Source organism: Propithecus coquereli, unplaced genomic scaffold, assembly GCF_000956105.1.
Source record: "Propithecus coquereli isolate 6110/MARCELLA unplaced genomic scaffold, Pcoq_1.0 Scaffold39, whole genome shotgun sequence".
NCBI classification, from domain to species: Eukaryota; Metazoa; Chordata; class Mammalia; order Primates; family Indriidae; genus Propithecus; species Propithecus coquereli.
Window position 1 is genome coordinate 2,355,815 of NW_012149618.1, and position 17,165 is coordinate 2,372,979.

At 55.9% G+C, this 17,165-nt stretch overlaps 1 protein-coding gene across 3 annotated transcripts in view; it reads right to left on the reverse strand.

Moving 5' to 3' along the window:
- OTOF (otoferlin) overlaps window positions 1–17,165 on the reverse strand; it is a 94,743-nt gene that overhangs the window by 41,176 nt on the left and 36,402 nt on the right. For 2 of the 3 annotated variants that reach the window (XM_012652461.1, XM_012652459.1), the window contains exons 4-6: window positions 15,738–15,837; window positions 13,355–13,536; window positions 1,320–1,393 (exon numbers count right to left, since the gene is read on the reverse strand). In XM_012652461.1, the coding sequence (XP_012507915.1) occupies window positions 1,320–1,393; window positions 13,355–13,536; window positions 15,738–15,837 (356 nt within the window). Of the gene's footprint in view, window positions 1–1,319; window positions 1,394–7,669; window positions 7,715–13,354; window positions 13,537–15,737; window positions 15,838–17,165 lie in introns of all 3 variants that reach the window. The other variant, XM_012652462.1, reaches the window with a different exon arrangement.

Genomic DNA, 17,165 nt, shown 5'->3' on the forward strand with positions numbered 1-17,165 from the left:
CGGCTAGTTTTTTCTATACATTTTTAGTTGTCCGATTAATTTCTTTCTATTTTTAGTAGAGACAGGGTCTCGCTCTTGCTCAGGCTGGTTTCGAACTCTTGAGCTCAAACAATCCTCCCGCCTTGGCCTCCCAGAGTGCTAGGATTACAGGCATGAGCCACTGCGCCTGGCCTTGACCTTTGATTTTGATTGACATTATGCCTGGTCTTGCCTATTTATTTTAATTGAATGCTCTTTTATTGTATACTACTTACATAAGCACCGAACATCCTTTGTGGAGGAAGGTAGGGAATAAAGAATCCATATTTATGCTCCTCTCACGACAATAGCTACCATTTATTGGGTGGCTATTACCTGCCAGGCACAATGCCGGGAACTTTGCATACATATTTCTAGTCCTTATAGTCAAGACCTGCCAAGGTGGGCATTGTTCTCACATCACAAATAGGAAAACTGAGGCTTAGGAAGGAACTTATCCATATAAAACAGCTGATGGAGTTCAGAACCTAATCCGCACTGGTGTGTATTAACCCAACGGGATGAAGAAATGACGATTCTGAGGAGCCACCCAAGGATGGCGGGTTTGGGCCTCAGCCAGCGGCTTTACTCTCTCAGTCTAGAAGGAGAAAGGCACAGCTGGAATTGGCCTGCGGGCAAGAGAGTGGGGGAGATTCTGAGGGCCACTGGGCCCTACAGGAGATGCTGGGGAGGGCAGCCATGAACCCCGATGGTGCGCCCGTGATGGGGAAATGGCCCCCACACAGCTCCCCTAACAGCTCCATTTCTCCTCTTATCGTCCGCCTGGCCTCCCTGCCTCCTCTGAAACAGCTGCCTTCCTCCTCCCCAGCTGGCCGCACCCCAGGGACCCGCCCGGCCTCTGATCAAACCGCTCTGGGACTCTGGTTTTCCCCCGAAATAAGGAATCGGCCAAATAACGCTTCTTGATATTCCCTCCTCTAATTAAACATCTCGGGTCTTTCATGTGAAGAAAAAAGACGGGGGAGCAATGAGGGCCCGAGGAGCCTTTATAAACAGGCCCACTGGCAGCGGTCTCTCTGCTCAGCCTAGACCCGCGGAGCCGCCTTCCCTCCCTGGGCCCCAGAGTCCGGGTTCCTAGAAGACCACGACTACGGGGGCGGGGCCTCTGGCTCCTGGGCCAGCCAATGAGGGCCATACCCCTCCCAGGTGGCCCTGGCCGACCAATCCCAGGGGGGCCGGGAGGCGGACCCTGCCCCGGAGCGGGTGGGGGGCCGCCACCTGCAGGGTGGGGGAGGGCCCAGTCAGGGGCGCCGAACCGCGGGCAGGGGCACGGGTCCTACCTTGTCTTTGGGGCTCCTCCTTGTGGGGCCGGTTCTTGCCGAGCTTCATGGCGGAGAACACGCTCCTCCCGGCTCTGTGAGGAGGGGACGCCAGGATGAGGCGGAGGGACAGGGGCGCGTGGAGGAAAACACACAAACACAGAAGAGAAGGGGAAATGGAGACCCTGGCCCTCGCCTGCTGGTCCCGGGATGTATTGGGGTCTGACTCCCACGCCGGGAGCCATGGGGGGAATTAGGGCCGAGGCGCCCCCTCCGCTTCGTCCTTCGCCGTCCTTTCGCCCCACTGAGGAGCGGGATGGGGGCCCGGCCAGAGGGGAAGGTGGCCTTGAGCTGGAAAGAGCCGTTTTCTCTGGAGCGCCTCTGGGTCTTGGACTTTTCCGCCTGATCCCAGCGCCCTCAGTCCAGTCTTCTCAGAGCTCCCAGCTCTGCCAGTGTCCCCACGCTCATCCTCCCTGCCCCTGCACCCCACGCCTGCTCGTTGGAAAGCAAGCCTAGGACCGCAGACAGGCAGACAGCGTGAGAGCAGAAGGGCAGAGGCCGAGGAGGCGGTGGGAGACGGGGTTGGAACTAGCTGTCCGGGTCTCACATGGCCCTGGTGCCCACAGCCTGCCTGGTCTTTCTCCCGTCTCTCCTTGGCCGCCAGTGAAAAGCAGGAGCGGGGCCCTTTCCTGTCTGTCTTTGGTCCTGGCTTTTGCCCCTTCTGCCTGTCCCCTGTCACTGCCGAACTTCTCTTTCCCCCAACCCCAGGAACTTCTGGCAGAATCTGCAGTTCCTACCTCTTCCTCTGGCTTGGTGTGGCCTGTGCCCCCAGGTGAAGGGCCTTGCAGTCAGGGGGCTGAGGGAAGAGGGCAATGATGTCCCTGCAGCCGAGCCCGCGGTCCGTGGCTCCAGGAGGGACCAGGAGTAGGATTGGCGGGGGCCAAGTGCAGTATTCCATTACCCCATCCATATTGCATGAGTGGATACCTGACTCCCTCCACTTCCCATTGTCCCTCCTGCTGGGTGCAGACTGTCATCCTGTGGGACCAGGTGGGGCCGGGCTGAGGCCCCAACCCTGAGCTTGCAGCAAAGCCCACTCTCTTAAGGTCATGCATCCCCCTGTGGAGGCCTGACCATGATTTCTAGATCCAGATCCTTGTTCTTTATGCTGGGTAATGAGAGGTTGGGGAAAACCTTTCCGTCCTCGTGGAGATGACCTAGAAACCTCAAGCCCCTCTACTCAGGATTGGGGAGCCCATCTCATCCCCCAAACCTGGCCTTATCCCAACCCCAGGCCTTTTCTTTGCTGTTCATACGCAGGACAAGGCCTGTCCGTGTCCCAGTGAGGCAGCAATCAAGAGCCAGCCGTTTCGTGGGGCACCAGCTCACAACTTAGGGCACACTAGCATGTTCACGAGTTCCTAGAAAGGGGAGAGAGAAGGCTGACGTGTCTGCACCCTCCAGGAGCGCCTTGTCTGGAATGTAACAATTAGAAGAAAGGGAAAGAAAGGAGCTCTAAAAAAAATCAAGCTTAATGCCTTTGGAATTATTTTTAAAAGCTTCTCCCCATCTAATAAGGGGAGATAAGTTATATATACATAAATGCATATAAAACATATATAAAATGGCCAAAAAGAGACTACATAGGGCCAAAAGCTTTTCCAGATGTCTACGCATTTTGTCTTCCTAGCAATCCTGTGAGGGACGTATACTTCTGCTCATTCAACCAATGAAAAAGCTGAGGCTCGGAGAGGTGAAAATAATCTCAAAGTCACACGGTAAGTGGCAGAAATGGGATTGAAGCATAAAAACTGCTGTGTCCTAGGCCAGCAATATTTCCACCCCATCCCAGCTCCTTCGCCTCGATGCTGTGGGACTGCGCTTCTCTGAGAATATGAACCCATCCTGATCCTTTGGACTTTAGCAGACAGGCTCCGGGGCCTGCACTCATAGGCACGGGTGCGGTCCCTGTGCCGGCAGTTTGCAGATGGCTGTCATCTGTGAAGAGTCCCACAGACCATGCCCATGTTTACGGAGAAGCGGCTTGTTCAAAAATAACCTGTGCGTCAACACATTTGGGAAGAGACTGCTATAAATGTTAAATTGCTGGTGACATAACATCGACCAGATCAGTGGACCCAGCAGAAGCAATCGTGTGGTGGTGGGAAGGGACCATCCTGGCTGGCTCACACTGCAGCATCCTGTGTGATTTCTCCCCCATGGTGGCCCCAAGCGCAGGACTGCTGGCTTCAGTCCTCTGACCCCTGCCACAGGCCCAGCCTCAGGAGTTGTGGCTACTGCGGGCCCTCGGTCCAGTCCATGTCTCCCCATGGGTCCCTTCCTGTCTCAGTGCTTGGGATTCCTTTCTGCCTCACCCCACTGCCCCACTACTTCTCTCCTGAATTTCCCAGGAGTCTCCTGCAGGGCTCAGGGTTTGACTTTGTACCATTGCTTTTCCGACATTCCTGGGCTGTGCTATTCTTAGGGTCCCTAGCCCCACCCCATGTGTGACCTATACAATGCCATCACCATCGCAGGCTGTTCCAGACACAGAGTGCCCTGGGGGAAGCGCTCTGAGGCGGCAGGACAGAGGCAGGCCCTGCCTGGAGTAGCCAGCTGCCCAGCGTCCTGGGAAGGGATCTGGCCCTGCTGCCTGTGGCCCAAAGGGAGTGCTAGGTGGCAGGAAATCGTGGCTTTCAGATGCTCTTCCCATGGACCCACCCAAGTGGAAAAGGACTTGAAGTATCCCTTGGGCAGTTATGGCCCTCGAATTTGAAAGTCACTTTGTTCCTTAAAACAAACATATTTGGAGGTAAAGATTGAGACTTAAAAAAAAAACAAAAAAACTATACTTATCCAACCATCTCTACCATACCCTAAAGCAATTCGAAGGAGAAATCCCTCTCTCCCAACCCTATATAACTTTAACCATCTGAAGTGGACAGGCTCACTGGTAGTACTCCTGTGTGCCTGGGAAGATCTCAAAATGATGTTTGTCCTTTTATGAAAAATGCAGAAATGTGTAGTGAAGGTGTAATTTCTGGAATTCTGACTATAGGCTCTGTGCCTGTTTGTTCTCCTGGACTTGCTCTTCGATTCATCGCTACCACTGCCCTTTGTAGTGACACCGCCCTTCGTAATTTTCTGATCAGTGACACTATGGAAAGAGCCCTTTCTGTCTGATTGCAGCTCCAGTTCCCAGAAAGCAGTATGTCTCTTGGCAAAGGGTAAAGGAGCTTTTTGAAATAAATGTTAACCTAATCAGGCAATTTTGAAGATTATCCACTTGTTTTAAAGATTTAGATTTTGAAAAAATATAATTTGTTGATTAGGTTTCTGTTGTCCTGGCCTTTTTTTCCCCTCAAAATAAAATCCTGCTTTTGGTCTCGTTGGGTTCTACAATTACCAAAAATAGGATATGGTGAGAAACAGACAAAGCAAACAAGCCAGTGCTCAGCCTGGTGAAAGCACTTTACAAACAGTGACTCCTTATTCACGGGCTTAGTAAAGCTTGAGCAGCGGGACCCAGGGTAGGACTCACAGTCACTCTTGGGTTTCCTGTTGCTGCATTCGCCATCGTCAGAATGATATACACCTACAACCTAGACTGGTGTTTCTTTCTAGGGAAAAGATTTTAAATTAGTTCACTCACTGTAAACTCTTTTTTTCATTTATGGATCTGACAATTCTCTGCTCATTTCTTGGCTCAGATTTGGAAGCAGGTTGCTGTGGTTGTGTGATGCACACAGGGTCCTAGGGAAGAGCTTGGTATTTATCATGACTTGGGAACATTCACCAAATTAAATTTAGTGACCTAAGTGTTTCATTAATTCCGGTCTATGTATTATTCTGAAAGTTGTGACTTAGACGGTAATTACCGTAAATGAACTTGCAGGCTGAGCCTACTCATTGTCCAAGGCTTCTGCCCCATGATTGGCTCCAGTCGGAAGTGTCTAGGCTCATTAGCTCAGGCCTCAGGTAATCAGGATAAAAACTCCTATCTATGAGAAACAGGCTCTGTGGTCCTTTGCATTGCTCAAACGGCCAGATTTTCAAGACTTGGGGCCATGTACTCCAAGTGCCCCTTGATTGGCTTATTTCTTTATTTTCCACTCACCAGGTACAGGGAATTTCATAATTGCAGCCTTTACAGGTATCTTTGAAAGTGTGTTAGTTTTCATTAGCTTCCTATAAGCAGGCAGGACAGGTCGACCCTTTATACAAGAACCACCCTGTCTCCAAAGTGGCCCATTTGCACATGTGCCCGTACTGTAAAGGAGGCTTGAGAGAACCACAGGTACTTATCCTGACCCCAGGGTCACCAGGGAAGAAGCTTCTCACTTCTCCCTGGTACCCAACCCTTCGCAAGGCTCGAGGAAACAGCATCATGGAAATATATTTCCCATCTCCTCAAACCTATCCTAGAATCTCACCTGTTCAGGGGTGCATGAATTCTTTCATGGGTTGAGTCTTAATTTTCCCTACAGAAACTTAAATCTATTTCCATTTCTCTCTCCACAGTGGAGATAGAAACTAGCCAGCTTTGCCACATGCTATCCTTTCAGAGATTGAAAACTGTTCCCACCGTTTTCCCTTCTTCAGGCTAAAGGGTTTCAATTTGTTCAGTCTCTTCTTAGAAATCCCATTTTCCTGTCTTACAATAGTCCTTTTGATCTACACATTAAAATCACCATAATACATGCTGGTTGATCCACACACTAAAATCACCATAATACATGCCGGTTTGCTTCATCTCATATGTTAACTGGAGATGGCAAGAAGTTAGGATGAGGCAGGGCTAGGGAGCTAGCTACTGTGTGCCGACGCTGTGAGGCACCTGCTACTATAGCTGTAGCCAGTCAAAGGGATCCGGCCAGTCTGAGTCCCTGTGGGTCTGGCCGGGGACCGACTGTAGAGCTGGGAATCAGGAAGGGCCTTAGAGCATCGCCCATCTCAGACAGAGAGCTTGGGGATGGGCGGGTTGTTCGTGTTGCATATAAGTGCTTTTTACATCTACGTGTCCGTGGAGAAATCCGAACCCTGGAACTCTCTCTCTAAGAGCATCTCCCCAGCTCAGCACCCGCCATCATCTCCCACTCACTCTGGGCTGCAGCTCCTTGGCTGCCTCGCCAAGCCTCAACATATGCGCTGCCTGACGCTTCTTCCCTTGCTGTGAACCTGGTAACCTCCATCCATCGGGTCTCTGGGCCAGAGCTCGTCCCACATGGTGCTGTTTCCTCCATCACTGCGGCGTCCACACTGCATCATCCTTCCTCTGCTTGTGTGTAACAAGTGTGAGTTGGAACTCAACATGCTTTTGTTAGAGCAGTGACCAAGGCTATGAGTTCCCTGAAATCTTTGCATTAGTAGAGACCCCAAACCCACACCAGTGCTGATCAGCTCATACTCCTAAATATGCAGTTGTGGTGTTTCCATGATATCCTCACATGAGCTAAATTTTAACATATACGGACCACAGTTTTGAGCCAATCTCCTAACATCTCTCTGGGGCTCACGTTCTTTATCTGGAAAATAAAGACCACATTCTTGGCTTTTCAGCTCTCACTGGTGTGTCTGGAGAATTAAATTACAGTCCAGGTAATTCTGCTCTAGGCTTGCTCGGTCTACTGGGGAGTCAGAGTCTCTGTGCTTTAGGTCCTACCCTGCCCCTGTTCTGGGACTCAGATTCATCATCTGTAAGGAGGAGGGTGGACCAGAGGCCCTCTCCAGTGTGGTCAGCCCCAGGGCTCCCCCTGCCCTGGTGGAGTCTCCTGTGATGCCAGAGAGTCTCCAGACGCCAGTGTGCTTTGGGGGAGCCTACGCGACCCATTCATAACCTCAGGCTTCGCATCTTTCTAGCCCTCTGTGGCCTCTCCCATCTGGAGTCCCCTCCTCTCCCCACCATGCAGCGCCCCAGTCTCCCTCCCCGAGGAAGCCTTTGGGGCAATGGAGATAGTGGGGCTGCCAGAGTGGTGGTCTCTCCTTGGCTTTCTGAGTTTTCATGCTCCGGCCGTGCCCTGCAGCCACTCAGTGCCCAGAGCTTGTCCTCCCTGGGCCTCTGGTGCCATATGTCCAACTGCCCAGCCCTGCCTTGACTCTGGGAAGGGGAGTCCACTAGCTCTCTGGGCCCCTCCCTGCCCTGGCCTTTAGCTGTACCCTCCCTCACAGGGACGCCTGGGGGCAGTGGAGGAGGAACAAGACACCGAAGGGAGGAGGGTGGCCCCCAGGAGCCGAGAGTGGAAACCAGAAGGCCCAGGCACCTGCCCACCCCACCCTAGCCCCACCCAGGACAGAGGGCCCTCCCACCCTCCACAGCCCTGTGGTGAGGAGCCTCCGCGCCCCACCGGCTCTGCCCTGGCTGGGACACCTACTTGTACTTGCCATCTCTGCCTCCCTTGGTCTTCTCTCTGCCTTTGCTGAGTAGGGGGGAGAAATGAGGAGACAAGGGGACGTGTGTGAGAGTGTGTGGACCACAGACTCTTGCAGCCTAGCCCCTGACCCTGCTGGCCACTGCACTGCCCTGGAGTCTCCTTGTCCCACAGACCCCTCACCCCACACAGCCTCTGCTCTGGCCCAAGACTGCTGGGCAGGGGTCCCACGGGCCCTGGTTCTGAGGGAGAGAGGGAGGGGGCTTACGGGAGTGAGACTGGTGAGGGGGGGCTCAAGGTATCCCTGATCTCCTCCACCCCAGGCCAAGGTCTGGTGATTCCAGAATGTGGGCTGCAGCTGCCTCAGGGAGCACGGGGTTAGAGGAGCCTGGCTACCCTCCAGCCTGGGCCACCCTGCTTCTCCCTGACCTTGTCCCCTAGTCCTCTCCAATGGGGTGGGGAGCTCCCAGGCTCTGGGGCCTCGAGTGAAACCGTGGGCTGAGCCTGCCCTGCGAGGCGAGGGGTGAGGAGGTGTGCTGTAAGGAGGACATCCAGTCCCCAGAAGACAGGTAGGTGGGGAGGTGCTACGGTGGGGGTGGGGCTGTAATTGAGCTACTCCTCCAGGGCTCAGAGCTCCTAGCTCTCTGGAGCCCTTCTGGAATGTTCTCTCATGCTTTCCCGATGCTGTGACAATGAGGATGAAGAAAAGAAAGCGAATAACAATTAGCAATTTTCCCTCTCCTCACACCCTGTTCTGGCACAGACCTTGCCCGGGTGGACTTGACTCGTCCCCGACAGCTCAGGACCCGAAGGCCTAAATGCAGCCCAGCTCTGGCCAGCTCTGGCCAGCTAACCTTTGCCTCAGGCAAGCAGGTCAGTTTGTAGCTCAGAGGGGTTAACATTAGCCGGGTCTCTGGCTGCCCAAATCAGCGGAGACCACTGAGCAGAGAACAGCTGGCTGCAGAGAAGGGGGACTGTGTCTCAGTAGCCCCAGATCCCAGCATGGTCGGCTGCCTCTGGCTCCTCTGAGCTGCTTTGGGAGCCACAGCAACTCTGGAGCTCAGGCTGGCAAAAGCTGCTGGGGAAGGATTTTCCAGCTCTCTGGGGGCTATGGGAACTGATTAAACAGCACTCTTGGAGTGAGGCCGGGTGTTCTGAACCCCCCCACCCCACACACACTTGCCGGCTGCCCTCTGGCCCCAGGCATAGGAGGGAGGTGCCTGGCTACTGCGGGTCTCCCCTGGAGTGGAAGAATGACCCATAAGGAGAACAGGGAAAGTGGCTCCTACCCCTACCGGCCCCCAGATGAGACCCAGCAGAGAGAAGCCAGGCAGGAACCTCTACATCCCCAGGGACACCAGAGAGGGGATTGGGCAGCAGAAGGAGGTGGGGGTCATGGAGGGCAGGCGGGCCAGGCCAGGCGGAGAAACCGAGAAGGGGAGAGAGCGGTGGGATACAGGGAATGGAGGAAAGGCCTGAGACTCTGTAGCTCAGCTGCAAGATTCAGGCTGAGGTTCCTTTCTTTGTCCTTTCTAAGATATGACCCCCAGAGACAGAAGCAGCACAGCCCAGAATCCAGTGGCGTGTGCTGCTCCCCGGTGTCACCCGGAGAATGTACATGCACGTGAGTGTATGCAAACACAGGCACTTGCATACATGTGTGTGTGTGTGTGTGTGTGTGTGTGTGTGTGTTCAGGGCTGACGCCTCTTCTCTCTCCAGAGACTGGGGCAGATGTATGCTGACACGCAAGGGTGGGGAACCCCGATTTTGTGCTGCTTGCTGCAGAGAAGGGGGATCATGTCTCACTTGCCCCAAATCTCAGCATAGCCGGCTGCCCCTGGCTCCTCTGAGCCGCTTTGGGAGCTGCTAACCATGAGGTTAGTAATTTATTCTTTCTCTGCGACACTGACACTGGGGGAGGTGAGGGGAACACTGTGAGTGAGCCCGCTGCCCCTGGCCCTGGGTGGCTGTGCCAGAGCTCAGCAGGAGCTTGGTGACAGCACCTGGACCAAAAGGTCAGATACTGCTCAGGGTAGGAAAAGCTGGTGTCAGGGTAGCGCGGAGTCTGTGCAGAGGAAGGAAACGGACACTGGCTGAGCATCAACCACACGCCAGGCCCCGTGGTGGGTGACTTGCCTGCATTGTCTCTTTTAATCCTAACATTCCTGTGGGGCATCAGCGAGCCCCACCTTACAGATGGGAGGTGGGTCCCCAAACAGCGGAGCTGGGGGTTGGGCCTGTGTTCTCCACTGCACTGCACTGCTTCCCGGTACAGCCCCAGGGGCTCTTCGCAGGAACCTGGCAGAAATCCGAGGCCCCTGGCCTGGGGGCGGGGACTAAAGAGGTGGACAGAGTGGCTCAGAGGCCACGCGACTGACCGGGGCCTAGGAGAGATGGAGCCCTCGGCTCCATTTGAGGGTGAACAGGCAGACGTGCCGCACACACTGCCTAAGGAGGATGGGGAACTTCAGGGCAGTATTTAGGGTCTCGGGAGCGAGTGCCCTTGCTAGGTGGGCATCTGCAGAGGCCCCTTCCTGTCTGCGGCCCTCACAGGAGCTGAGACCTGAGGGCCACACCACCCCTGCTGGGAGCCATCTGACCCCCTGAGGCGAGGACAGGGTGGACATGGGTGAAGTCCCTGAGAAGCCGGCCAGGCACAGGGCGAGAGTGGGGGGAGGGCTGGGAGGGGGTCCAGGCCTACAGACAGGGGCACAGAGTGCCCAGAAGACCTCCCACATCAGCCTCTGGGCGCCTGTGGGAGAGTCGGCCTCGCCTGCTCGGGGCCCGCCTGGGCGGAGGCTGTTTCCCGCCTGCTCATGGCATCTGCTCCCCGAGCCAGCGAGTGCTCCATTCACACCCCCAGACAGGCAGCAGCAGATCCCCAGCCACAGCCTGTGCGTCAGGTGACCTGGCGGGACGCTGCTGCCTACCAGCAAGGAGGTTGTCCTGCTCACTGCGGCCGAGGAGGGACGAGAGGGGCACTGCACACCTTGAATACCTTGATCCGTAAGGGATTGGCCTTCCCAAGTGGGGATGAAAGACGGGGGCAGGTGCAGGGAAAGCCAGGACTTGGGGTCCTGACATGGACCCCAAGGGGTGAGGCACAGAAGCCCCTTCCCCCTTCGTGTCCTCTTCAGGGAATCGGTGTCTTCCTGTTGGCCGAAGGGGTTGGCCAAGTCCCTTCTGGAGGGCTCTTCGGCTTCCTCCCAGGCCCCAGGGCTGGCAGGCCCGGCTTACCAGGTACTTCTGTGACGAGGGTAAGACACCACGTCTAGGGCTGTGAGGCCAGCTTCCAGGGTCACTCAGCACCTCAGCACCCCTTGACCCAGAACTCGCTGGCACGTGTGGGCAGCTGGAATTAAGCTGCAGGAAAACCCCGCATTCTCTAAACCAGCTCCACCTTCTTCTCACCAGCAAACAGCCCAGCTCTAGAGTTTTCTTGACCTCCCCCGACCCCCAAGGCCTGCTGGCTGCATGGCTAGACCTAGAGGGAGAAGGTGTGGCAACGACACCCACCCCGAAGGTGCCCTCAGGCCTGGGAAAGAGCTTGAACCCTCCCATGAGCCCTGCTACTCAGGGCAGGGAAGGGGGGTACCTAGAAGACACCCTCACCCGGGTCCCAGTCCCCAGGATGAAAAATCCCCCTCCTGTTCCTGCTTCCTGCTGCTGTCCTGGGACTGGCCACTGAAGGTTGCGAGAGGTGGGAAGGCCACCCAGGCTGTGAAGAAGAGGGGAGGAGCCCTCTTGTCTCTATTCCTGGGTCCCAGGGCTCTGCGGAGGTGTGGGGGTCCCCACCGTGCTTTCTCTAGATCACACGGCTCGCTCTTGTGACCTGAGAGAGAAACTGGCCTGGCTCAGCCTCAGCTACAGCCACCCAGAGAGCTGCCTCCTCCACTGCCAAGTGCTCCCAGGAGAGCTGTGTCCCACGATGCTGTGTACAAGGGTCCAGAGCGTCTCTGGGTCCCTCAGGATGTCAGAGTTGGAGGGAGCCAGATGTCCACTAGCTGAACCCCTCCCTGTTACTGGGTTAATGATGTGCTCAATGTCACTCAGTTAGCGAATGGCACAATCAGGGTGGGACTTAGTGGACCTTAGCTCTCCTGATTTGGGGCCAGCTCACCTTTCCCTACAACGGACGGCCCTCACGTGCCTTCCACCCTTGTTCTCAGAAGCCCTTTCTTAGAGCCCGCCTGCAGCCTCTGAACCAGCCCCGCACAGCCGTCTCCTGGTGGAGACAGAGGAAGGGGGCGTGCACACTGCGTCAGCACCCTTGCTCCCCACCCTGTCTCTGCTCCTCCTCTGACCATTTCCAGCCAGATTCCTGCCTTTGTGTTGTCCTGCTACAAAGAACCTGTTTGTCACCAGCCCTTGTGTGGGCAGCACTCGGCGCCTCAGTTACAACCTGCTCCTCCATCAGTGATCCCTCTGGCTCTCCCAGCAACAGGGCAGCGGGGGCAGGGGGAGTTCACTGTTATGGTCCCCATTGTACAGGGGAGGAGAGAGGGTCAGAGAGGTTTTGTGACTTGCCAAGGATCACATGGCTAGTAAGAGGTAGAGCTGGGACTGCCCAGAGTCTGAGGGGTGGGCTCCAAGCTGGCCCTGCCATGGCTGCCCCCTCCCTGTGGCTGGCCCGGAGTAGACAGTCCAGGCGTGTTTGCTGCAGGCACGATTGCTCGTACCTTGTTACCGTTAGTCTCCCTGCCTGGCCCCGGGGTTTCTCAAGCTTGTGCGTGTGCGTGTGCGTGTGTGTGTGTGTGCGCATGTGTGTGTGCCTGCGCGCACGCATGCACTCGCGCTTGCATGTGTATGTGTTGCGAGTGGAGTGAGGGGCTGCGAAGTGGTTCAAGTGCAAAGAAGGAAAATATATTTGTTCAATAAAAGTGTATTAATTCAGTTGCACTAATTTAGGACCCATGTTTTTTCCAGCAGGGGGACTGAATAAACTTTACTTGGAAAGGAAAAGGGTGGAAGGAGATTAGAGGGAGATGTTTCCAGTGGCTTGGAGCATCCCTTCTCTCAAACACAGGCTGGTCCTTGCATCATTGACTTACCGGCATTTTACACGTTATTCTCGGTGACCTGGGAACCTACGGATGACATCTTACTAGCTTAGCCCAGGTTCTGTCTCTCTGGGTGGTGAGAGTAATACAATTGCATTTCTTTTTCTGTAAGAATAGTGCGTGTGGACTGAGCTTCCTGTCATCTGTGTGCGGCAGGATACCTGCAGGGCATGCAGCCTGGACACTGGGTGCCTGCATGCATTCTTGTCAACAGAAGAGAGGCTGGGCCCAGCCAAGACCTGTGGCCTCACTCTGGCAGGAAGAGCCACACTCTCTCGGGTCTCTTTACTGGGCCTGGATAGAGGCCGGGCTGCCTGTGCCTGGTTGGCACTGGTGGGGCTTGGGACGGAGAGGTCAGGGCCTCCTCCTGCCCCTTCTCGCCCTCTCTGATGAGAGCAGGAAGTCTAGCCCCTTCCCCTCGTGTTGGAGCTCGGCCTCCCTCAGTGCCCGATGTGAGCCTGATCCGAGTGAGCTCTGGGGTGGGGGCGCTGCAGAAACATCTCCCCGCCTCTCGGATATCTGTGCTGTGAGTCAGCCAGGCCTACAGAGGCCTGCGGGGGGCCAGGGCACAGGCCTCTTCCCTGTGTCTTTGGGGGTAGTGGGCAGCCAGAGGGGCCCGCCTGTTACCTCCGGAAGCTCTTCTCGCCGGGCGGCCGGGAGCTGGGACAGGAGCTGGGGAGCAGTCCATCCGTCTCCTGACTGTCCTTTTCTTCCTCTTGAAGAGACTCATCCCCCAGGAAGTCCCCATCGTCCCATGAGCCCACGGTGCCATCTGTGGCCTGATAGCGGACCTCCACGCACAGGCTGGTCTGGAGGGGGAGGGGCGGTGGTGAGTGGTTGGGACAGCAATAGCCATCATAACCCCGTACACTCTATGCCTCGTGATGTTTCCAAAGTGCATTCACACCCTTGACTCACAGACTCACGGGTGGAAGTCACCCCATTTTGCAGATGAGGAAACAGAGGCTCAGAAAGACTGACATGTGCAGACTTGGGCTCTGGCCGCGGGTCCTGCTGCATGTGGCTCTACTCTCCCCCGGTACCCAAGGTTGTGTGTGTGGGGGGTGTTCGGCCTGACTTGGACAGCTGAGCTTGGGACGGGGGTGGGTTCTCCAAGGCCACTGTATACATAATCAAGAGTAGCATTCAGTGTCCCCAGTGATCAGGTCACCTCCTTGTCCTTAGAACCAGGCCTGTCTGCAGGCTTGAGGGGTTGTCTGCCTAAGACCAGCTGGTTGGAAATGTGACGAAATGAGCTGAGCGTGGCCTCCAGGAGAGGAGCCCAGGCCCCAGGGTTCCCTTCAGAGGTGCAGAGTCGGCGCTTCTTCCTACTCATCCGACACCCACCCTCCCACCCTGGAGAGGGGGGGAACTTGGGGCTTGCCCTGGGATTTTGCTCTGGGAGAAAGTAGAGCACGGAGCCTGGGGTTAAGCTTAGTGCTGGAGAATCGCGACTGGGCATCTCGCTCTGTGTCCTTCACCTCCGTTCAGCTCCCGTTTGCCCCCAGTGCGCAGACCTTCCTCAACCTGCATGGGTGATGGGAGCCCCCAGCGTGGTTGCCCTTCCTCACAGGCCCAGAGGTGACTTGCTCCTGTGCCCCAGACAGGCAGCTTCACTCCGTGCTGGGACCTCCCAATGCCCAGGCTTAAATTCCCCAAGGGGAGGGAAAGGCGCACGTATTTTCGGAACCCTCCCTGTGCTAGACGTTGTGCCAAGACGCTTCAGTGTTCACTCATTTGATCTTCTCAACACTCCAACCTGCCCTGCCAGACATATCGGGAGGTTAAGTTACTTGCTTAAAGTCGCATGGCTAGGAAGTGCTGGGGCTGGGATTTGAGCCCAGACTGCGGGACTCCAAGCCCCATGTCCTCTCCACTGGACCAATGTGACCCTTCTGGCATAACCAAGTATGTTGTGGGAAATGGTGACCTGGGATGGTGAGCCCTGGGTCTCAGTGCTGGCCCTGCTCTTGACCAGCTTTCTGACTTTCCCGTGCAGGACTTCAGCATCCCCATCCATAAAAATGGGTAGCTGAGGTGGGTGGTGGGACACTCCTCAGAGAGGGTTCCTTCCATTCTGTCCCCCTGTGGCTGCAGTCCTGCCTTCTGAGGCTATTTCTGCTGGTTACTATGCAGGGCCATATATTACACAGGACCCTGTTGGGGGACCATGGTACAGCCCCATTTTACACATGGGTAAACTGAGGCCAGGAACTAGCTAACAATATTATTTGATATATTTATTGAGCACTTACTTAACTGTTCTAAGCAGTTGCTGTGTATTTTCATTTAATTCTCAGAATAATCCTGTGCATAGATGCCATAATTTTTCTCACTTTGGAGATGATACGTAGCTTGCCCAAGCCACAGAGTGAGTGGCCTAACTAAGAGTCATTCCCAGGGGCTTTGCTCATTCATGAGCAGCCATGAATGAACTCGAGGGGCCAGTGATCAGAGCAGAGCCTAGGGTTGGGCATCCGGGTTGGTTCGTTTCCTCCCTTTGTCAGACACGTACTAAGCGCCTACGGACTGTGCGTTGTCCGTGCGTGTGTGCTGGGATGTGACAAACAGAATGGAAGGTAAGGTCCCCGCCCTCACAGAATGTCTCCTCGTAGAGAGGAGGCAAGTCAGACGTGCAGAGTGAGGACCATGCCCCAGAGTGGCCACCAGGGCTCCGCCTGGCCTTCCCATGGGAGAAGCCTCTTTAGCGATTCCTGAGCTGGGTCCAAGTGGAAGGACCGGCTGGTGGAGAAGGGAGCTCACCCCCGCCCCATAGCTCTGCCCTGCATTCCCACTGTAGGAAGGGCTGGGGTGTCCGCTGTGGGACAGCAGACCCTGCCATGCTGCAGGGCCTCCAACCACAGCTGTCAGATTGAGCAGCTCGGCACAGCCTGACCGAGTCTCCTCCTCCTGCCTCACCCTGCCACGCATGAGGAGCACTCCCCAGACCACCCTATGGTCCCCCAGACCCTGTGTGGGGAAGCCCAGGAACTCCCCGGGGCACACGCACCTTGATGATAGAATTATTGTCATCGATCAGCGTGTCGGTCACCTCCACGTGGCTCTCCTCCACCACCTTCTGCAGCACCATGCGGAAGGTCCCGATGAGCCTGTGAATAGCAGAGGCGGAAGGTGTTTACATGGAAGAGGCCAGAGTGAGGAACAAGGCTGACATCCTCTGGGCCTTGACTGGTTGGGGAGGAGACATGGGCTTGCGCAGGCTCTAGGCTGGGCTGGAGAAGGTGGCCCAGGAGCCAGGCCTGGTCCCAGCCAGGGTTGTATGTGTGAGACACATTTCCCCAGGGGAGCCCCGAGGGGCAGTGAGCACCCTGGGGAATGTCCACGGACTGGGGGTCAGGGTACATGGGATAGGGCTTCAGCTGAGCCCCTGCAGAGCAGCGTCCAGATGCCAGTGTGGAGGATGCTGGAGCAGGACCTGGGGCTCCTGGACACGCAAGCAGCTCCTCCTCCTCCCACCTCCCTAACCAAGCCGAGGTGCCCAGCCCTCACCAACACCACATGTCCATTCATTCCACATCTGCAAGCTGGGCGCTCCTTGATGCCAGGGACCCATGCGACCGCAGAACCCCCATATTCCTAGCTGCACGGCAGGGCCGTGGCTGAGATCAGTCTTGGAGTCAGAGAGATGGGATGTGAAACTCGGCTCTGACACTGCTAGTGAGTTACCTGCTTCCTGGGCAACTTACTCAGCTCTCTCAGCCTTGGTTTTCTTGCAAGGTGAGCTAATAACCCCTACTCCACAGGGCCGTTGGTAGAGGACTAACGAGATACTCTGTAAAGTCTGTACGGAGTCCCCAGCACAGGGCCCACCCCCCAAAAACGGGCCAGTCGTTATTCATGTGATGTCTCCAGACGTGAGCCTCTCAAGGGCCCGGGGGTATTTTCCTGCCCGTGTTTGACATTCCCGGCACACCAGAGATCTCAGTGTCTGTTGGCTGAATTAATGAACAACAGCGGGCGCCCAATAAATGCTGATGGAGTTGCCTTGAACCCCATGTCATCCCACGGTTAGAAGGCTTGCTCTGGGAGAGAACAGGGCGCTCAGGGGCCTTGGTGCTTCTGCGTGGGGTGGATGAAAACACACACCCCGTTTCCAGCTGAAGGGACGAAGGCTGGGGACACAGCCGCAGTGTGTGAGAGCTGGAAGGGGTCGTGGGATCACCCGGTGCTGCCGGTGATTTATAGAGGAGGAAGGTGAGGCCGCGAGAGGGGAAGGGACACAGCTAACTAACGGCCAGTCTGGGTGTGATGAGATGAATTCCGACTTAGGCATGTTTGATGTCTGTACCACCCTGAGGGCTGTGGAGGGCGAACACGAACTTAAAAAGAAAAAAATCCTCCCATCTGTGCGGGGAGGAAGTGGGAGCAGCCTTGTGGGTGAATCCGAAGGGTGAATATAAACCGATTCTCTCTGGAG